Consider the following 22,836-nt stretch of genomic DNA (forward strand, 5'->3'; position numbering starts at 1 on the left):
CTTGTGCTGAACCCAAAATAAGATATTTTAAAGAACGTGGGTAACCAATCAGTTGCTGGTCCACATGAATTTGATAGCAGGAAAAAAAATACTATGGAAGTCACTGAGGACAAGCAACTGTTTGGTTTTCCACATTCTTCAAAATAGCATTTATGTTCAGCAGAAGAAAGAAACTCATTCAAGTTTAAAACTAATTTTGAGTGAGTAAATGATGGTATAAATATAAAACACTACGACAGAATCAACAGACAGATGACAGAATTTGTATTCTTTAATGTTAAAACAACAAAACACAAAGAGGAAAAAAAAATAACTCACTACTCTTGACTGAAAAAAATAATACAGTTGCTTTAAAAGGAATCAATCTACAGTGTTTTATTTTTATATTTATTCATTCAAGTTCTTGAATGCGCCTGCTATATATGCCTGAAAATAAAGCACTGTTTGTTTTACTTATATATTATGTATTTGTAATGTGTATCTTTGTTCTTATTTTTAATAACAAAGATAGAATAATGACAAAGATTTTTATCTTCGCCCACTTTAGCCTAAATATCCACCAGTCTTTTTTATATTTTGTAACCTTGAAAGGCTTTATAATAGGGAAATTAGTTTGGCTGTACTGCTCAGACAAAATAGTAAAACCAACATGACAAAGAATCGTGATAAACTCGTGAAATCGTGATATTTCAAAAAAAAATCATGATATGATATTTTTGCAATATCGCCCACCCCTAATACAGAGTAAATCCTTTTCACTGAATGTTAAAAATAAGTTTGTAGTTAGTTTATAGCCTAAGTTTAGCTTTTAAGATCTGGCGCTTTTATTTTGGCTTCATAATTCATAAAACGTATATATTTTTGTGAAGATTATCTTGATGGACAAAACGTGTAAGTTTCATGGACTATGATTGAACACAGAGTTTATTTTTTGCAATAATCCAAAAGCCTATGGAAAAATCCCATTGGCTTTTTGTCGAGGGATCTAGTGCGATGCTAACAGCTGATCCGCATACAAAGTGACGTCAGAGTTCCCCCACTCTATGAAGTACGGACTTCTACACACTGATACTCACTCAGAGTCAGAGGTCACTGCTCCATCACTGAGTTCAGGAGGGTCAATCATGAATCTGTATCTCTTCATAGACACGCAGCTGGGTTCTGGAGATGCTGCTTTATGTTTCTGAATGGTAACCCCCTCCTTTCTCCGCTCATAGAGACTCATATTACAGGCAGAACTACTGAAACACACAGAACAGAAATATACTTCATTTAGGACCACAGTCGTCAAAAATAAAAATGTCTAACTGAAAATCTGAATCAGTTTTGTAAGTGTTGGTAATATGGTTTTGCTCTGGGCCCCTATCAATGAAGTGATGCCTACAGGTAGAACAAGAGGAAGTTGAACTAATGGCCACTAGACGACAGTGTTTTGAGTTTTCTTATTTTGACCCGTTCTCATTTGTTTGCCAATTGCCAGTACCATTATCACACCCAATGACTTCAAAGGTCAATTTTACCCTAGTACCAAAGTACAATAACACACTGACGATAACAGACTGAGCAGTGTGCAAAATGCAAAACTGAAATTCTTGAGTATGATTTCTTTGTCTACCTAAACATCTTAGCAATAGGTGGCAATACCCAGCCCTAATCATTAGTGGTGGCAGATCTGCCCTTTCTGCAAACAGCTTGGACAAGTTCATTTTACAAAATATATAAATAAAACAAAATACTAGACAGTCATAGTTTGTCTAGTAAACCATTGTTTAACTTTTTTTGTTCCCCCCCTGCTCTATCAAAAAATACTGAACGGTGACTCAAAATCTAAAGTACGTTACATTCCTATATGAAGATAGGTAAAAATGGCCTAGAAAGATTATATATTTAAAAAAGCACTGAACAATAAAACTACAAAATGCAATATCTTAAAATCTCCTTAAAATGTCTCCAGCAGTGAAATCACATTATACTCACTCAAGGTCAGAGGTCACTACTCCATCACTAAGTTTAGGGGGAGGGTTTATGGATCTGTCACTCTTCATAGACACACAGCTGGGTTCTGGAGATGCTGCTTTATGTTTCTGAATGGTAACCCCCTCCTTTCTCCGCTCATAGAGACTCATGTTACAGGCAGAACTACTGAAACACACAGAACAGAAATATACTTCATTTAGGACCACAGTCGTCAAAAATAAAAATGTCTAACTGAAAATCTGAATCAGTTTTGCAAGTGTTGGTAATGTGGTTTTGCTCTGGGCCCCTATCAATGAAGTGATGCCTACAGGTAGAACAAGAGGAAGTTGAACTAATGGCCACTAGACGACAGTGTTTTGAGTTTTCTTATTTTGACCCGTTCTCATTTGTTTGCCAATTGCCAGTACCATTATCACACCCAATGACTTCAAAGGTCAATTTTACCCTAGTACCAAAGTACAATAACACACTGACGATAACAGACTGAGCAGTGTGCAAAATTCAAAACTGAAATTCTTGAGTATGATTTCTTTGTCTACCTAAACATCTTAGCAATAGGTGGCAATACCCAGCCCTAATCATTAGTGGTGGCAGATCTGCCCTTTCTGCAAACAGCTTGAACAAGTTCATTTTCCAAAATAAATAAATAAAACAAAATACTAGACAGTCATAGATTATTTTTTTTTGTTCAAGGTTTTTTTTTATTTGTGTTCACATTATACAGACTAGAAAAACACAAGTAACTAACCCCCCTTCCCCAAACACCAGACCTAAAGACAATATATATATAATCAATCATCCATAAAGAAAAAAAAAATGCATGAAGTAAAGATATAATACAGGTTGCCTTTCTTTTACATTGCTATATTGTGTGCTTCCATTTCCTCCATAAAAGTTAAAAAAGGCTGCCAGATATTATAGAATATCCCAACAGACCCTCTGATTGTATGTCTGATTTTCTCCAACTTAAGATGACCCATGACTTCTCTTATCCAGTGGTTATGTGTATCGGTGGAATAGGGTCCTTCCATTTAAACAATATCAGTCTCCTAGCCAAAAGAGAGCCAAAGGCCAACATGTTGATTTCTCTTGTGTTGAAAAGAGTGTTTTCAGGGGCCACACCAAACAATGCAAGAAATGGGGATGGTTCTACTACCTCACCAAATATCCCAGAAAGGGTCTCAAAAAATTTATCCAGAACATGTAAAGCCTTGGACACGTCCAGAACATGTGCAGCAAAGTGGCGGGAGCCTGCCTACATCGATCGCATACGGGATCTATGTCAGCCCTAATCTTAGAAAGTCTGACCTTAGACCAGTGCAGACGATGAACAATTTTGAATTGTATTACAGCATGTCTAAGGCATATAGATGATGAAAAAATTCCTTGTATTATTTTGTGCCAAACTTCCTCTGAGATCGGTTCATTTAAATCTGTCTCCCATTTATTTTTAAGTAGGTCTAAGGGTGTTGAATCATACATGTTGAGTAGTTCGTAAATCTTACTTATAGTCGGTTTCTTGACTGATTTACATTCAAAGATTGAGTCTATTAATGAAATGGGAGGGCACGATGGAAAATCGTTAGAATTCAATGCTAAAAAATTCCAGAGCTGCAAGTACCTATAGAACTGCGCTTTGGGTATGTCATATTTCTGTACCAGCTGTTCAGAGGCGAAGTTTCCATCCATATAAAGATCAGACAGTGAGATCACACCCTTTCTAGCCCAAGCATCAAAAGCTTTGTCCATCATTGATGGGGCAAACATGTAATTTTTTATGATTGGTGCAGCTTGCAATATATCTTTAAGGGAAAAGTCTAATCTGATTCCATATTTTAATTGAATGTATAACAACCGGATTAGAAATCAAGCTAGAGATGGGCTGTGCAAATGGTAGTCTAGAACACAATAAGGCTGCCAGTGAGGTGGGCCCAACTGAAGCCCCCTCCAGAATTAACCATACAGGGGCAGAGGTGTCATTATGTATCCAGTATAACAATGCTCTTATGTTGGCTGCCCAATAGTAATACATGAAGTTTGGGAGTGCCATCCCTCCCTTTGCACGAGGCCTGTGCAGTATACTTCTTTTTATCCTTGGTGTTTTTTTGTTCCAAATAAAGGCCGATATCTGATTATTTAGTTTGAAGAAGAAAGATTTTGTTAAAAAAAAACGGAAGACACTGCAAAAATATACAAAAACTTGGGCAGAACATTCATCTTTACCGTATTAATTCTTCCACCCAATGACAGAGGCAGGTGGTCCCAGCGTTCAAGCTCTTGCTTCAAATTGGATAAGAGAGGCTGATAATTGGCCACGTATAAATCTTTATAGTTATGTGTAACCCAAACTCCAAGGTACTTGAATTTCTTAGGGCTAATTTTAAAGGGAACTGAACCTAAAGATGATAGACTGGCCCAGTCACCAACAGGCATTAATTCACTCTTCTGAATATTGACTTTGTAGCCAGATATTTTGCCAAATTCTTTAAGTAGATTCAACAGTTTGGGGAGACTTGAGAGGGGATGAGACAGGTATAATAATATATCATCCGCATACAGCGAGACCTTATGTTCCAATCCTGCCTGCTGATTACCCTTAATGTCAGATCTTTATCTCAAAGCTAGAGCAAGTGGTTCCATTGCAACTGCAAATAAAAGTGGGGACAAAGGACAACCCTGTCTCGTGCCGCGTTGAAGCTCAAAGTAAGCGGATATATTATTGTTAGTGCGTACAGCGGCCAATGGAGATGTATATAAAAGTTTTATCCAAGATAAAACTTGTGGCCAAATCTAATTGCTGATGTAATCTCTTCAACCGTAAGGGCCTTCTCTAATTCAGCAGTCAACTCTGGTTCTATGGAGGGGACCTGTACATTTTCAAAAAAAAAACCTCCAGCGAGGAGTCCTCCTCAATTACATCAGAGCTGTACAGTGACTGATAGAAATTTTGGAAACAGGAATTATTTTTTAAACTATTAGTATTTTTTGAGCCCAGCTCATCATTGATTGCAGGAATGGTCTGATTGGCAGTCCTTTACCTCAGCTGATGAGCAAGTATTCGTCTAGCCTTTTCTCCGTGTTCATAACACACATGGCGAGACTTAGAGATGAGATACTCAGCCTGGCACGTTGACAGAAGATCAAACTCGGTCTGCAGTAAAATACGCTTTTTCATTATTTCTGCAGAGGGCGTATGACTATTTAGCCTGTCTAGCTTCAGTATTTCGTCCATCAGCTCTTTAAGGCGTGTAGAATTGTTTTTATTTTTATTTGTACAATAAGAGATTATCTGGCCCGTAAGTATGCCTTTAGCGACTCCCATATAGTTAAAGACATCCCGGGCGTTTGATTGATCTCAAGAAATAATGTAATCTCAGAAGAGATGAATTTAGTAAAAAGCTTCTTCCAAAAGGAGCAGAGAGTTGAGTCTCCAAGGGCGGTAACTGGACTGTATATTAGGGATACACATTTTCATAATTAGAGGACCATGATCTGAAATTATTATAGTTCCGTAATCACACCTGGTAACGAGGGGAAGGAGTCTTTTATCCAGGAAGAAATTATCTATACGGGAGTAGGTCTTACGGACAGAGGAGAAGAAAGAATATTCTATCGAGGTAGGATTGCGAAACCGCCATATGTCAGCTATGCCATAGGATTTAAGAAATAAATTAATCGAACGCGCTGATTTAGACAGGGAGGTATTTTTGGGTGAACTACGGTCTAAGACAGGGGAAAGTATACAAATTGTGTCACCACCAAGAATAAGGTGGTGTGATGACATATTTGGCAAACGAGAAAAAAGAATTGAAAAGAATACGGGGTTGTCCCAGTTTGGTGCATAAATGTTAGCCAAGATGACTGGTAAAGAATAAAGCTGCCCCACCACAATAACATAACGCCCTAATGGGTCTGCCTCTACACTAGTCATAGTAAATGGTGTGTTTTTATTAATAAGCATGGCTACCCGTCTAGCTTTCGAATGAAAATTGGAGTGATATATCTGTCCTGTCCAACACCCTCTAAGTCGAAAATGATCCGTTTTACATAGATGGGTCTCTTGGAGGTATGCGATATCTACATAAAGTTGTTTTAAATGTGCAAACACCTTTTTACGTTTCACTGGGTGGTTAAGTGATTTAACATTCCAACTCATGAAGTTGACTGAGCAGCCCTTCATCCCTCTGGAAGAATTAGTGTTACTCATGTTAAGGAGAAATATTTATGTATATGAAACCTATAAACGTCACAACATGACATCAAATGAAAATTAAAATGGACATCTGTCAGAATAAATCTGGTAGTTAAACAAAAATGATAATCCCCCCCTTTAACACCCACAAGAACAAGGTGAGCACAATACCCCTCCAAAACAAATCCACACATTAAGTGTTTGTGTTAGGGAACTCTTTAGAGACAACAGCTCGGGCTCTCGCCAAACCCTCCATGTCAAGGCAACTCAAACCGCGCGCTATTATAACATAAACTCTGCTGTATAAGACAGTAGAAAAAAAGAGCCTGATGACAATGGCAAAAACAATGACAATATTATACGCTTCCCTCAAGATGTTGTGGCAGAGGATCACAAGCTCAAATCTAAAAGGTGACCAAAATTATCTTTCAAGAAAGACAAATAGATTAGAGGAGGACAGGAAGCTTTAACAGTGCACTTACAACACTAACTGGTGATATTAACATCTGCAGCAAAACCATTTAAATTAATATTGTCCTGTCAATGTTGACCTTGGGATTAATCAGAACATCCGTTGCTTATGACTGAGTAACACAATTTTACCCCCATGGCAAGAGCTAAAAATAATAATAATAATAATAAAATTGAAACAAATTATTACTCCATTGGGGTAAGTTTTAAGTTGAAATAACGTACATACACAGAACTCAGTCTCACAGTCACTTTCGAGTCTCTGTAGGTATGATGTTCTTCTTGACGTATCTCATCGCTTCATCTGCATCAGTGAATTCTTTTTCTTTACCATCATGAGAGATGCGTAGTCGGGCTGGAAATAGGAGACCAAACCGGACGCCCTGGCGGTTACACAACAGTTTCCGAACCTCCGTGAACGAAGCCCTGGCCTTAGCAAGGCTTGCAGTGTAGTCTGGAAAAATGGCGATTGAATCCCCATTAAATCTCAGCGGTGAAGTTTAGCCACGATGGCACGTGGGTTTCCATCCGGACCTCTTGGTGCAAGACTTCTGTGCGAACGGTCCACAAGTACATCCTTTTCCAGCTGTAGCGATTCTCTCAGCAGCCTCGAAACCGACACAGTAGAGCTTGATCCATCCGTCTCAGCCACCCCCAGTATCCTGATGTTGCACCTTCTCATCCGTCCTTCCATGTCTTAGGATTTGCAGATTGCAAGGTTGTCACTTCGTCTGACCACGCTGACAGCCCGCCTTCCACTTCCTTGATCGTAGCCTTCATTTGGTCTATCTCAGAGTGAATCGCCGCCGTATTATTTCCGTTTTTACCGCTTGTATTTAGTTTTTAAGAGAACTGAAATCATCAGCAAGTGCACTTTTCAGTTCGGATTTAATCACCCCCGAAATGTCCGGTTTTAGCGAGCAAAGAATTTCTGATTTCAAGGCTGTCGCGTCCATCTTCTCTGGGCTGTCCAGCGAGGGTGGGGTCATTCGCGATCAGGTGACGGTGGAACTCGAAGTCGAGGCAGTGTTAGGCCTAGTACCAGATGATGCGTCGTATTTATATTTGCGTAGTTTTTCCGCCATTGGCCCACATATCAACTATTTTCTTGTTTTAGAAACGCATTCAAAACAGATTCCACCCAATGTTTTGTTACAGGTCACTTATTTACTTTATAAAACAGGAATTCGGCGGGAGCCCGAGCTAGGCACGTCTTACTCCATTGCCATGCCACCTAATTACATTCCTATTTGAAGATAGGTAAAAATGGCTTAGAAAGATTATATATTTTAAAAAGCACTGAACAATAAAACTACAAAATGCAATATCTTAAAATCTCCTTAAAATGTCTCCAGCAGTGAAATCACATTATACTCACTCAAGGTCAGAGGTCACTACTCCATCACTAAGTTTAGGGGGAGGGTTCATGGATGTGTCACTCTTCATAGACACGCAGCTGGGTTCCGGAGATGCTGCTTTGCATTTCTGAGCAGAAAGCCCCTCCTTTCTCTGCTCAGAGAGACTCATATTACAGGAAGTGCTGTTAAAACACACAGGCACAAGGGTAATTATTTAAAATATTAAATTACTTCGCAAACATTAAAAAACAATGTTCTATACAGTATGAAACTGTGGCTTTATGTGATAGTAATGTGTACATTGGATGCACACTCCAGCTGGAAGTAGTAGGTTATCCAGATACTCTTCCCCTACTGTTTCACCCACTATATAGTATGAAAAATATGAGATTTTAGATGCAGGCTCAGAACATAAGTGTACATCAACTTACACCTTTAGACATACAGAATGAAACCAACGTTTAATATAAATGAACGTCTTGGATGTAATAATATCAGTTTCGTGGCGGTGAATTCTTCTTTAAACACATTTATCCACACAATGCTAAAAGAGTAGAAAGTATCCTTTACTGTGCAAATACAACAAGCTATTTGATTATTTATTTCAGTCCAACTTACAGTTCAACGGTTTAAGAAACTACTGGTGTATGAATCAATTTATGGCTGTCCTGAGAAACAAACACATTTCAGCAAAGCTTCATTTCCATTTTTACGACAAAGACATACTGTGTTTTATCAGCTGGTATTTGGTATACAAGGCTATCAACAGAAATAAAAACTAACTATTTACAGATGCTATTAAATATTAAATGCGTGATAATGAATCCAGAAATGCGTTGCTTCAAACCTACCTCTGTCTCAACAATGAGGAACATCAAACACAAACTTCATTCAGTTAATAAATCCATTCTTTATCTAGATAGCAGTATTAAACTTGTTTTTAAAATGATTCACATTATTCACAAACAGTTTTTCTCTCCTGATGTTGTTCGTGTTCCTTTTGAAATAGTTTCACTTTTGACTTGAACCGCTTCAACTGGGAAATATAATCACTGGTTACAGAAAATGTCAAAAATCCCTGCAGTAAAGTGTTATGCACGCAACGACAAATGAGGATGATATCATATGCCAACACAAATATTTTTTTAGTACTTTCAGAAGCATTCTAAATAAATGTCTATAAAACGGACATTTCCGGTCTTTGATTCATGACGTCATTGCTGTGGCGCAATAATTTTTCTCCATAGGAATCAGTAGCAGAAACTAAAGTTGCCTGTGTTTTGCGTTGTTTATGGATGCTCAAATCGGTCAAACTGAGAAAACACAAGGATAATTTATCGTGTAATTTATGTGTTGTTCATAAGGGAGGAAAAGTCAAGAAATTGACTGAAAAACGCTGTAAAAAGTGGCTTGTAAACCTGTGTCTGCGGTCAGGATAATGCTCGTGTGTGCAAATGGTTAATATAAGATATAATAATACATAATCTAACTCTCAAGCATTCAGCGTAAATAAGATATTATTTGCAGTTCAGAGAGCTTCATTGATTATAAAGGAACATTGTGAGATTGTAATAAATTGAAGTGAGTGACAGCTTTTTAGTGATTATACAGAAGCGCTTTTTACTCGCTTTCTATAAACGATTCAGAATCTGAATAAAAGTTTTGTGTTTTCAGCAATGTGTCAGGAGTGACTGAAAAAGGAAGGAAGTCCGTACTGGTTTAGTATCATATGTTACGTGATCATTAAGTTATAAAGCGGAGCGATTTTTAAACAAAATTGAAATATTCGCCTGCAGTGTAAAGAAGGTACACGGGGAGTTTTTCCTCCATCATTTAAATAATAATAATAATAATAAAAATCTCGTCCACATGAAAACACAAAAACAAGCTATTAAGCAACAGGTGGCGATATATCCCTAACCACTAAGCCATGTTGGCCAATCAGAAGCCTGAAAAAAGCATGTAAATCTTCAAATTTAGGAAATAACCAGTAATGCTAATCTTACTAAAGCTGAAGGTTTGTCAAGGTTAACATATGCTGCTCTCTCTTTGAATGTTGACACTGCCATTCTTAAAAAAAAATTGATGCAATGCTTCTCAACTTTGTTTGGAAGAATAAAACTCATTTTATTAGAAAACCTGTATTTATGAACACCATTGATAAAGGGTTGATTTCACCACTTTAAACAACACCTTTAAAATAAATTGGATAAAAAAGTGTATCAATAAGCCCTCATCTATATGGAATCTGATCCCTAATGTTTTTTCCAAACTAGGTGGTTTAAGTTTCTTATTAATCTGTAACTATAACATCATGAAAATCCCTGTTAAATTATCTCTTTTCATAGACAAATGTTGTTGGCTTGGTCCCTCATTTTTAAACACAATTTTACACCTCTCTCGTATCTAATCTGGAATAACAAGAATCTACTGTATAAACACAAATCTCTTTTTTTTTAAAATTGGTTTAAACTTCGCACTTCCTCTGGACTGAAAAACTGAATGACCCTGGACTGTTGTTGTGATTTGACGATGACTATTTTTATTGGGGTTTTTTTTTTCATGCATTCAATAAAAAAAGTAATGCAAATCTTCCCAAAAGGCACAGGCAAATTTACAATCATAAAAAAGATGTTCCGTACAATTTGATCAAAAGGAACAGTTGTTAACATAATCGCATCTAAGGAAAAATGGATACCTCCTAATTTCATAAATATTTGACTGGGGATATGAAACCAAAAACTATTTTCATTTGTTCACAAATGCAAATTCTCAAATTGTAAACCTGTCTTTGGGGGTTTTTTAAAGAGACATGGAGAATTATATTAATTTGATTTCAGAATCTACTAGTGCTGTCAAACGATTAATCGCATCAAAAATAAAAGTTTTAGTTCACATAATATATGTATGTACTGTCTATCTTTATTATGTATATATAAATACAGACCTGCATGTATATATTTAAGAAAAATATGTTACATATATATATATATATATATATATATATATATATATATATATATATATATATAAAATATTTATATATTATATGAATATAATTATACACATGTAAATATTTTCAAAATATATACTGTATGTGTGTACTTTAAATGTGTACTTAATTTAATCTGTTTATGATAAAAAAATAACATGAGCATTTAGATGCATTTAGAGGTCCATCTTAAATGTAATAAGATATTGTTATGGAAGAGGTTCCTGTACCGCCTCCCTCGCACCACCAGAGGGAGCCATTGCCCGAATATTAGCACTCTCATGAACTCCAATTCCCATCATGCCTCATACCTGGGACTGATTGCACTCCACATCATTAACATACACACATATAAACCATTCACACACAGCACCACACTGCGAAGTCTTGATTTGCCCTGGCTGTCATTTCTGAGCATTATTACCCGTGTTTGTGTTGTACGTCTCGACCCTTGGACTGTTTAACGTTACTGATTGTTCTCTGCCTTCCCTGACTTGGATTTGTTTACTGGACCCTTGATTATCCCTGCCTGCCTCGACCTTTTGCCTGCTTCTCGACTCTGTCTCTGCCTTGCCTCGATTGTTCAGTTTGCTGGTGTTTGACCCTGCCTGTTTGACCAATCTAAATAAAGCTGCAAATGGATCCAACCCAGTCTGGTCCTTCACAACAGCTATAATACAAAATCTTAATTTTTGTAAAATGAGTGTGAAATCTCTCTCTTTTTCAACAGTGTGAATAATGGAAGAGAGTTCAGGCTGTGTAGTTATGTAATGCAGATGCAAGAAATAAAGTATGTAGATATATACATGGACATTTATGAATGGCTGGAGATGTAATTATGAAAAATTACTTAATTTATTTATTTTTTCACTCTGCTGTTATTTAAAAGATTAAATACACGGCGATATGTTTTTAATTAATACTAAGCAAGAATTTGTTGACTTTTAATGCACCTTATTTCGAAATGTACAGAAATACATGCTTTAAATGTCCTTTAGTTAAGATTATTTCATTTATTCCTTGTTCAGGCTCTTGTTCTGTCCAGACTTGACAATTACAATGCTCTCTTGGCAGGTCTTCCAGCCAATTCTATTAAACCTCTACAATTAATCCAAAATGCCGCTGCAAGATTAATCTTCAATGAGCCGAAAAGAACGCACGTCACGGCTCTGTTCATCAGTTTGCACTGGCTACCAATAGCTGCTCGCATTAAATTCAAGGCAATGTTTGCCTACAGAACCACCACTGGCTCTGCACCCCTTCACCTAAATCCAGTTCTTCAGACTTATGTGCCTCTAGAAGCTTGCGTTCTTCAAGTGAACGACACATTATTGTCACCCTAAAGACGCACAAAAAAACTTTCACAGACTTTTTCATTAACTGTTCCCATCTGGTGGAATGACCTGCCCAACTCAATCCCAGCAGCTGAATCCTTACCCATCTTCAAGAAACGGTTAAAAACTCATCTGTTGCATCTTTACTTGACCCTCTAACTCTAGCACTCTCTATTCTAGTTTTATTTTATCTATCTGTCTTTTTATTTAAAAAAATAATAATAATCTGTACTGTGTTAGGCTAACCAAGACGTGTAATAGCACTTGCACGTTGTTGCTCTTTTGTTGAAATTACAGATAGAGCTGTATCATCTGCATAGCAGTGGTAGAAGCAGCTGTGTGCCAGTATGATCGAGCCCATTGTGTAAACAGAGAAACGAAGAGGAGTGGGCGCTGAACTTTAAAGAACCCCAGTGATCAAAGCAAAGGTGCACAGAGAACAGAAGAGTCATTGGTGAGCATGAAAAGAGTGTGGCAGAGAACTGGAGAAAGATGAGACAGTTATTTAATGGAGTAACAAGGTGGTTGTCAGTGATACAGAACGTGTGAGGATGAGGTTGAGTTGTGTCACAGAAGTTTGTTTTCTTGTGAGGTCCAACAAGGTCAAAAAAGCTACTATAGAAAATCAGCGAATCTTGAATTTCACACATCTCTTCACCTGCAATTTTTTTATTAACCTCTTCAGACCCTGTGCCCATTGTTTAAACCAATAAAATGTTATGTTTTTATAATATAAGTAATGCCTGGTCACTGATTGGTCCCTGATCAACTACCCACAATGAAGATATGACTCCTAACTTAATCTGATTGACAGGCATCACAAAAGAGAGACATGACAAGAAGAGGAGGAAGACCACTTTTTAACTTTTATATGCAGATTTATGTTCATGGTAGCCTCATCAACAAAAATTAAGACTATCAAGTGATCCTTCAGACTTGCAGAACACAGGATTAAAAAAAAAAAGAAGTAATATCCATCACAATGGACATCTGGTTTTGAAAGATATCAGCAGTAACCTCATAAATTAGTTGTATAATTTGTGGAAGCATTTCGAGGCTAAAATACAGAGCCACACATTCTAATGTTAATGTTTTATGAACACTGATGTTGGATATTATTAATATGATTTACTTTATGTTTTCAAAGTGTCCATAGCCTGTCAATCTATTTTTTTTTTATTGGTTTTAGTGAGAAACAGCCATAGTGGATAGTTCAACTAGTTCAACTCTAGTACACAAACTCTACTTATTATGTATGGTTAAAATATGAGGATTTTTATGTTGCTTCAGTTCTGGAGTCCATTGTAGTGGACATGAAAAAAGTCGGCACAAATCTAGTTTTTTTAGACTCATTTCTATATCGGAGAAGAGCAAATATCAAGTGGACAAATATCTGTGAAAAAAAAATACTAGATTAGTAAATGTTTATAATAAATGACAAATTAAGTATTTGTAATCTAACCTACTGAGTGATAAAAATGCACATGAAAAAACAACTAAAAATTATTTTTTATTGTATTGACTGAAAACTACAATAATAATGATAGTTAATTGTATATTTAATGATTTTCTAATAATGGCTTTAAGTATTAGGAAACAACAGGGTAAAATACAAAATTTGAGGATAAAGTATCAGCCCATAATAATGATGAGCTCAAGACACAAGCTGGTCATTGAATGTATTGTGATAGCTGTCAGATACGAGCAAGACATAATTCAAAATCTTTTTTTTTTGCTCTTACTCATATTATCCTCTCCTAACAGTAATAAACACTCATTATCAGTCAGATATAAGCGAGTCAGGCACATATAACTATGTTGACTTTGCGAGACCGGAGCATAAGGCTGCTGCCTTGCGCACAGTAGAAGTCTGTGGTATGTCTCATTTAGACTGAAGACAACCTGTGTTTCTCTATACATACTGAAATTAAGAGAAAGCAAGAGGGAAAATGTTTACAGTTGTGAGAGTTAAAGAGAGAGATAATGTGAGTGTTTCTTTCACTCAATTGTGTCTCAGTTGTTTCTCACAGGAAGATGTTTTAACTCACACAGAGACACTGAGGTATCAGAATAATACAATCTAAATCCAGCATAGAGGGGTTCAGTGAATGTGCTGTTGAATGTGTGTAAGTGTGTGAGTGTGTGTGTGTCAGAGACGCTGTAGAAGGACAGACGGTCGGCTGACCAGTCCAGATACACTCCTACTCTATTAGGGCGATGCGAAGGGACTGATTTGTTTGTTTTCTTATTATTGTGCCACAAAGTAAAACTGTTATATGAGCAGTTCAGACTCCATGACATTTCACTGTATCCAAACCACAAGTTTTCACCATGTCCTTTCCTGTTGATTCCTTTATATGCCACTGATATATTAACCCCCGCACCCCTCCATTCAGCCTCCCAGTAGCAGCGTCCAGTCAGACTCTCTCTACACAGAACCTGATGACACTCATCAAATCTCTCTGGATGATCAAGATATGGCTGCTTGTCTCTCACACGTGTCACCTTTCTGTTCCTCTCAGACAGAGCGAGATGAGTGTATGCTGTGTTTGGATCCAGTGTGAGATTGCATGCATCTGAACACAAGAGAGATTATTACATTTATAACACACACACCAAAAAAAACTAAAAACTATGATCAAAGGTATTTGTGTGTCTGTGTGTGTGAGAGAGAGAGTGAATGAGAGGGACCTACATTTCTGCAGTCCTGCTGTAATCCTGAACTCTCCTCCATGATCCACACTATAATAACAATAAAATAAAAGTGATCATCTGTATCTATATTATAACATAATAAAACATATTTTTTCTCATTTAGTCTATGATTTCTGTGTATCTTCAATCCCTTTTTGCTTCATGTCTCAAACAGCAATGATTACTTTCTAGAGAAGCCGCAAGCTTTGAATTGGTGTTTTTGGGATCAGAGACTTGAGTCTGTTTCTCAGATGCTGCTGTTATCACAAGAAGCTGTTGAACTGAATCAAGCAGTGTTGTATAAAGCATGCAAATGTGTAAGAGTCAAAGTATACTTCACCCAAAGATTACAATTGTTCATCATTTACTCACCCTCATATTGTTGCAAACCTGTATGAATTTCCTCCTTTGCAAAACATAATATGTTTTGAAGAACAAGTTTTTTGTTCATGCAATGAAAGTTAAAGGAAACTTAAATATTTTTAAATTTGCTTTATGTTCCACAGAAGAAAGAACTGAATACAGGTTGGAAACATCATTAGGGTGAGTTAATCATGACATTTTTTTTTCAGATGAACTCTCGCTCAAGAACTGCTGAACAATTCACAGAGAAAGTGTCCTACTACAAATACAAAGCAAACTATATACAGAACAGACATCATAGAGATTTGGGGATGAACTCTTTTGACTTGGGTCTGTATGCAACTATATGTATTAAAAGTTACTTATTACTGTTACTTGTGTTATATATCACACGGCATTACGTTTTTTAGACATTCTTCAGTACACCTAGTTAATACTGATTCATACACGACACCTCTGTTAAATGAATGTTGAGTGTATTCTATTATTTGACTTTGACACATTCATTTTCTATTACAAATCAGTTAAATAAAAGTTAACAAACAATATGTCAGTAAAGTAGAAATATCAAAAATTTTACTTAATTATAAAGAATTTATACTTTGTTATTATAATCCTATAAGGTCATCTTCAATCACATGGTTCAAACACATTATTTTCCTGTGCAGTATGTACTGTATGTTTATATATGTGCTGTATGCATGGATCTATATTCAGCTCCAATCAAAATTATTCAAGACTGTAATAATCTACAAATGTATGCTTTTCTGAAGATACAGAGCTTTTTAAAAAGCGTATCTATAGTTTAGTGGCATATTAAACGTGATAATGTCACCATTCAGCATTGTTGTTTTTAAACCACTTATTTATATAGTAGGGCACAAAGGTTCCCAGAGACATTTATTTAATTGTAGAGCACAAGAAGAACACTAAACAATCATGGCCTTCATGACAGGACACCTCAACCAAGAAATACCACTCTTGACCAAGAAGAAGAGGTTATAAAGTCTAAAAGATTCTGCACAAAATTTGACTTTTGAGTGTTGAGTAATTTTGTACATCAATGTTTAGCATAAATTAGATTTACTCTAAACATTGTTTCAATGTTTAAAGTAAATTGGGTTTACTGATGCATTTGTTACTTAGTTCTCAGCAGCAAAATGTCTTTCAGGTCAAAGGGCTTACATACTTTTGATTGCAGCTGTACATGTGAGTTTGTAGTGCATTCACGTACAAACACACATGATAGGATGATTGTTAGTGTTGAACATACTTGAGTTTGTCCAGTGTACAGTTTGGATCAGAGAGCAGTTTGAATAATGATGATTGTCCTGGATGATTGTAGCTCAGATCTAGCTCTCTCAGGTGTGAGGGGTTTGAACTCAGAGCTGAAGCCAGAAAACCAAAGCCTTCTTCTGTCACCATACAGCCAGATAATCTACAAACACACACAAACACTCAACATCACATCATTTGGGATTGGAGATCATCTTAAACCGATTACTGTAATTCTGATTGATTCAGTGTACACAGATCACTGATTACAGGTTCATTTCAGCATTTTACTCAGTGACACAGTGTTGATGGAACAGAATTGATCTCAATAACAGTTTCTGTTCGTCTCCACTCCTCACAAACGTAAGAAGTTACTCAGTGAATAAATAATTTTTAAAAACAACAGGTTTCAGACAGACACACTGGTATATTACAAAGACCCTTGAGATCTGGCCCAGAGCAGATGGCATCTTTAATTTCATAACCAAGTAAAACTTTATCTGTTTTTCTTACCTCAGTATGTTGAGTTGACAGTGTGAACTCTTTAGTCCATCAGACAGAAGCTTCACTCCTGAATCCTGCAGGTCATTGTGACTCAGGTCCAGCTCTCTCAGTGAGTTTGATGATTGTAGAGATGAAGACAATCTTTCACAGCACTGATCAGTGAGATTACAGCAAGCAAGTCTAAAACACAGAATGAAATACAATTCAATAAAAAAGACATGGTGGGATAAATATTTTATAATCTGATATATAACTGGAAATACGTGCAAAAAATCATGTAGCAGAAATGTCCACTCCTCTATACTTGGATATTTGCAATTTTTTTGTTGTTAATTGTTTTGTTGTTGCTTCAAGAAACAAAAAAATATTTTTAAAACAACAAGCTGGAGCAATTACAAAGTCAAAGTATTATCCCAAGATAATAGGACCAGAACAGAGGACATCTTTAATTTCATAACCAAGAGAACCTTAGGTTTTCTTACCTCAGTATGTTGAGTTGACAGTGTGAACTCTTCAGTCCATTAGACAGAAGCGTCACTCCTGAATCCTGCAGGTCATTGTTACTCAGGTCCAGCTCTCTCAGTGAGTTTGATGAGTGTAGAGATGAAGACAAACTTTCACAGCACTGATCAGTGAGATTACAGTCAGCAAGTCTACAACACCGGATGAAATGTGTTTATCTTAGCAACACGTTTTCAGTGTTCAAAAACATGTGGCTTCAGAGTCACAGTAAAGTAATAAGGAGGAAGTAGGACAGATAAACGCCAAAAAATATAGCTATTACTGTTACTCCAGGTAGTATACAACTAACAACACATTGTGACATTTCAAAAGATAAACTATATTAATAACATTTCAAAAGATAAACTACTATAAAATAAAAATATTAAAGAAAACAGAGTCATGATTTGATGGAGAAATTTGAACGTTACTGTGTCTCAACAAAACATACATTCAGTTTCATGTTTAATCACATAAATACTCACAGAGCTTTTCTGCAGTTCACCACAGCTTGTATCAGTCTCCTTCTACCTTCATCTGATGTGTTGTATTTCTTCAGATCCAACTCATCCAGCACCACCTCTGATATCTGAAGCATATAGGCGATTGTTGAGCAGTGAGATGGAGATAGTTGATTCTCTGATTTTACAAACTCCTGAATCTCTCTGAACAGAGTCTGATCCTTCATTTCCAGAAGACAGAGGAACAGATTGATGCATCTGTCAGCTGAGAGACCAACATCACTCTTGATTGTATCTTTAATGTCTTGTATGAATCTCTTGATGGTCTTTGAGCTGTTCACTGTGTGTGTCAGTAGATCCTGTAAGAGTCTCTGATTGGACTTTAGTGAGACGCCCAGCAGGAACCGCAGGAAAAGATCCAGTTTTCCATTTTCACTCTGTAAGGCTTCATCAACTACTGACTTTAGTAGATCATACAGAGAGAGACTGGACTGCTGCCATGTTTTATTCAGAAATGACTTCAGTGATTCTTTGTCCTTGATGACATGGCAGTAAAATACAAAGAACGCCGCTAGAAACTCCTGAAAGCTCAGATGAATGAAGCAGTAGACTTTCCTCTGATGAATCACAGATTCCTCCTTAAAGATCTCAGTGCAAATCCCAGAATACACTGCGGCATCAGTGACATCTATGCCGCTCTCAGTCAGGTCCTCTTCATAGAACATCACATTGCCCTTCATCAACTGTTTGAAAGCCAGCTCAGCAAGTTTCACAATCATGTCTCTGTTGGAGTTCAAGAGTTTCTTTGTTTTTTTCTCAACATACTTATGATTCCTCATGTTGATCTGAGTCAGCAGGAAATGGATGTACATTTCAGTCAGAGTTTGAGGGATTCCTGCACTGTCATCTTGTTTCAGGAGGTTTTGAAGCACAGTGGCTGAGATCCAGCAGAAGACGGGGATATGACACATGATGTTGAGGCTTCTTGATCTTCTAATGTGTGAGATGATTCTGCTGGCTTGATGCTCATCACTGATTCTCTTTCTGAAATATTCCTCCTTCTGAGGCTCATTGAATCCCTGAATTTCTGTCACACGGTTGATGTATTTTGAGGGGATCTGATTGGCAGCTGCTGGTCTGGAGGTGATCCAGATGAGAGCAGAGGGAAGCAACTCTCCTCTGATGAGGTTTGACATCAACACACCCACTGATGAAGACTCATTAACATCACAAACCTTCTCATCATCTGAAAACAGTGTAATTCTGCTTTCATCCAGACCATCAAAGATGAACACAACTTTATACTCCTCATAAATCTTTAAGCCCAGATCCTGAAGTTTAGGGTTAAAGTCCAGCAGAAGTCTGTGAAGACTGTACTGATGATCTTTAACCAAGTTCAGCTCTCGAAATGGAAGCACAAACATGAAATCTACATCCTGATTGGCTTTGCCCTCGGTCCAGTCCAGAATGAACTTCTGCACAGAGACGGTTTTTCCAATTCCAGCGATGCCTTTGGTAAGAACAGTCTTGATTTTGTCTTTCTCCTCACATCCTGGTTGATGTAAGGGTTTAAAGATGTCATTGCAGCAGATTGGAGTGTCTTGTGTTCTGGGTCTTTTCTCCAACTGCAAAACCTCATGTTCTTCATTCACTCCTTCACTCTCTCCCTCTATGATGTAGAGCTGTGTGTAGATACTGTTTAGGAGGGTTTGATTCTCTTCTAGTTTGATTCCCTCAAATAATCTCTCATACCTCTTCTTCATGCTGGTTTTGTGTTGGTCTTTGACTCTCTGTAGTCCGATAGAAATGTGCTGCAGGTCTGCAGTCTCCTGCATGTGTGTCTTCTGTGTGTTTGTCTGCAGGGCTGTTTTTTTGTTATTCTTCCTGAAGAGATTCTGAGAGTAGTAGACAAAGTGAGTCAGAAGGGATGTCCCTGGTCTGCTCACATTGCCTCTTCTTACTCTGCAGAAACATTGAGATGAACAGGGAAAACTGTGAAATGCATAAGAATATAAAAACTGAAGCACTGACAACAAGGTGCTGTGCTCCCGAATGTGGCTATCTGTCTGTGTGTGTGTGTGTGTGAATGCTACAGTGAAGACAGCACAATATTTTATAATGGCGAAAATTGGAATATAATTACACAAAATAACAGTTCTGAATGTATTTTAATTTCTTCACTTTCCCACAGAATCGCAAAGCAGTTTAATAAAAAAAATAAAGGGAGGCTTTTTAAAGCTGAAACTTAAATGTGTCTTTAAATAATATCTTCAGTAAAAAATGTTAGCATTGATGATAGTACCATAGCACTGGTATAATGTGCAACCTTACAACGACGTTTTTTTTTAATTTGAATAAAATGAAAACTAAAAGAATTTCAAATCACATGAGCCAATATTTTATTCACAATAGAACATAGATAACATAAATGTTTAAACTGAGAAATTTTATAATTTTATGCACAAAATGAGCTCATTTCAAAATTTGATGCCTGCTACATGTCTCAAAAAAGTTGGCATGTGATTTGAAAGTCTTTTAGTTTTCATTTTATTCAAATGTAAAAAACGTCCCAACATTTCCGGAATTCTGAATGATGCACTTTACACTGATACATTAATGCGGAACATTATTTCATTATTATAACACTTTTTCACATTTTTCATCATCCTAGAGTCCACAGGTTCAGCTATGTAAGTTTCAGAATTATGACTGACAAACTACATATTACATCAGTCAGATAGAGAGACACGTAACTGACCACTACATCACTTTAGAAAATTTAGAATTGACTTTAAAAACTAATGTAATCATTACAGTTCTTTGTTTAAACAACACCTTTACCATATATGATGTGCTGCAGACATCTGAGGGACAGATGATATGGATAATGGACTTATATTGCAGAACATGGTTTAAACGTGTTTCTAGGTCTACATCCTTGTTTATCAGTTTTTACACTCACTCAGGGTCAGAGGTCACTGCTCCATCACTCAGAAGAGGAGGGACTCCCTTGGATCTGTCACTCTTCACAGACACACAGCTGGGTTCTGGAGATGCTGCTTTATGTGTCTGAACATCCTCCGCTCTCGTCTCACACAGACTCATTTTACAGTCCATGCTGTAGAAAACCAGAAGGAACAGAGGAGAAATAATAAAAAATAAAAAAAGAGAATCACTAAAATATTCCTCTTGGATGTGCTGTTTTAAATTTCTGTTTCTAAATGAATGTTAATCACACTAACGCCACACAAACCTTCTCTGTTTGGTGAAAGACAACTAACAAACATAAAATGACAAATAACCAGTACTTAATCAGTAGTTTATATAGTTTATTATTTGTTGAAGCCGTCAGCCTGCATTATTTCAACTTATTTTAAAGATAATCATTTAATAGTGGAATTCGAGGTGAAAAAATGTATTGCACCAAAAGAGCTCTTTAGCTCCACCCATTTTTATGAAGCAACGCAAATGTTTTAAGCACCTTTCTCTTTTTGTCAGGTTTTCAAATGTGTTTATGCTTCAAATAATGTTGTAATTTGTATATGAGAAATAAATGGAAAAAGTCCATTTATTGGAGGACACTGACTGCTCCAACACCTCAGTATCTGAGCAATATTCTCACGCTATAATCACTGAATATGTAATATAGCTAAATATTGTGAATATCAAAATCCACAAACAGAGGTAGAGCCTTTTCCAATTTCACTCTGCAACAGATTTCCTGGCAATGTTCAAGACTGAGACTCTTCCAGCTTAAGTCTAAACTAAAGACTCATCTCTTTAGCCAGAAATACACATTACTTATGTTTTCACCATTTAATCACACTGCATTAGTCACTCCCAAATATCACACAATATCAAACAACATCACTTACAGTAATATTCTTTCACATTTTTCACATTATTTCATCATCTAAAGCCACTAGAAACTGTTTCAGCTTTAACCATGGGTTCAGCCTTGTATCATTGTATCAGCTGAATCGTGTATTCAACATGGCTAGTATGCCACACACTATGTAAGCACATTATATTTTCTTGTACAATACATTTTAACAGGTATAATTAAGTGTGCAAATAACTGAAGGAACTATCTGTTTACTAAATGAAGCCAACAAACATGATTCATATTCAGTTATTGTAATTATTTATTATTATTATTTGTTTCTGGGGTTTTTAAATGACGAATTCAATGAAAGTACAGGTATTGAGTGTGCGAGTGTGATGGTCTTGCCTGAGCAGCCTCTTTACCAAGTGGATTTATAATAAACATTTTCAATGAATTAATCACAAATCAATTAAAATAATTAAACAAATACAATATTTTCAGGCAAATGCAGAACAATTAAATTAAATTCAGATGTTAAGGGACAGCATCCCCACCTAGTTGCAAACACGTGCAACTCTACTAATGAAACAATTAATTCATTAAACACATTAAAACATTTCTACACCATACCTGCACAATGGATACAACACATGGATGTAAGGATTTCATTGCATTGAGAATTAATCAGTTCTACATAAATCACAAGACAACACACACATTAATTACGATTGTGGGTTAGTCAAAGTCAAAATAACTCAACATAAAACAACACATTCAATGCCAAACATATATTAACAGCTGCCCAACAAGTTACCCACAGGATAAATCCACAATAAAACTGAGTGTTTCAAACACTTTTAACTGATTTTTAACTCAGAAAACTTGCAA

At 36.6% G+C, this 22,836-nt stretch overlaps 1 protein-coding gene and 1 pseudogene across 2 annotated transcripts in view; both read right to left on the reverse strand.

Moving 5' to 3' along the window:
• The window catches only part of LOC306850683 (NACHT, LRR and PYD domains-containing protein 3-like), a 30,831-nt pseudogene extending 22,589 nt beyond the window's left edge, over positions 1-8,242 (reverse strand). The window contains exons 1-3 of the transcript XR_013786035.1: positions 8,019-8,242; positions 1,978-2,142; positions 1,077-1,241 (exon numbers count right to left, since the gene is read on the reverse strand). The product of XR_013786035.1 is annotated as an NACHT, LRR and PYD domains-containing protein 3-like (transcript). The remainder of the gene's footprint in view (positions 1-1,076; positions 1,242-1,977; positions 2,143-8,018) is intronic.
• A 4,926-nt stretch (positions 8,243-13,168) lies between these two features.
• Positions 13,169-19,991, reverse strand: LOC306850687 (NACHT, LRR and PYD domains-containing protein 3-like). The gene is made up of 6 exons (XM_079386477.1): positions 18,147-19,991; positions 17,643-17,813; positions 17,170-17,340; positions 16,655-16,819; positions 15,020-15,066; positions 13,169-14,900 (listed from the first exon to the last, which is right to left on the reverse strand). The coding sequence occupies exons 1-6, from the start codon at positions 19,955-19,957 to the stop codon at positions 14,338-14,340; spliced, it is 2,928 nt and encodes a 975-aa protein (XP_079242603.1). The 5' UTR covers positions 19,958-19,991; the 3' UTR covers positions 13,169-14,337.
• Between the last annotated feature and the right edge of the window lie 2,845 nt (positions 19,992-22,836).

The sequence above is a fragment of the Barbus barbus genome (genome assembly GCF_936440315.1).
Source record: "Barbus barbus genome assembly, chromosome: 30".
Taxonomy (NCBI): Eukaryota; Metazoa; Chordata; class Actinopteri; order Cypriniformes; family Cyprinidae; genus Barbus; species Barbus barbus.

Bases quoted from the DNA above. Each gene is read 5' to 3' on its own strand.
- LOC306850687 (XM_079386477.1), bottom strand. From the start codon at position 19,957: ATGCAGGAGACTGCAGACCTGCAGCACATTTCTATCGGACTACAGAGA. The intron at 17,341-17,642 runs GTAAGAAAACCT...TCTGTGTTTTAG, and splicing joins TGTCAACTCAACATACTGAG to ACTTGCTTGCTGTAATCTCA. The intron at 16,820-17,169 runs GTAAGAAAAACA...GTGTGTTTGTAG, and splicing joins TGTCAACTCAACATACTGAG to ATTATCTGGCTGTATGGTGA.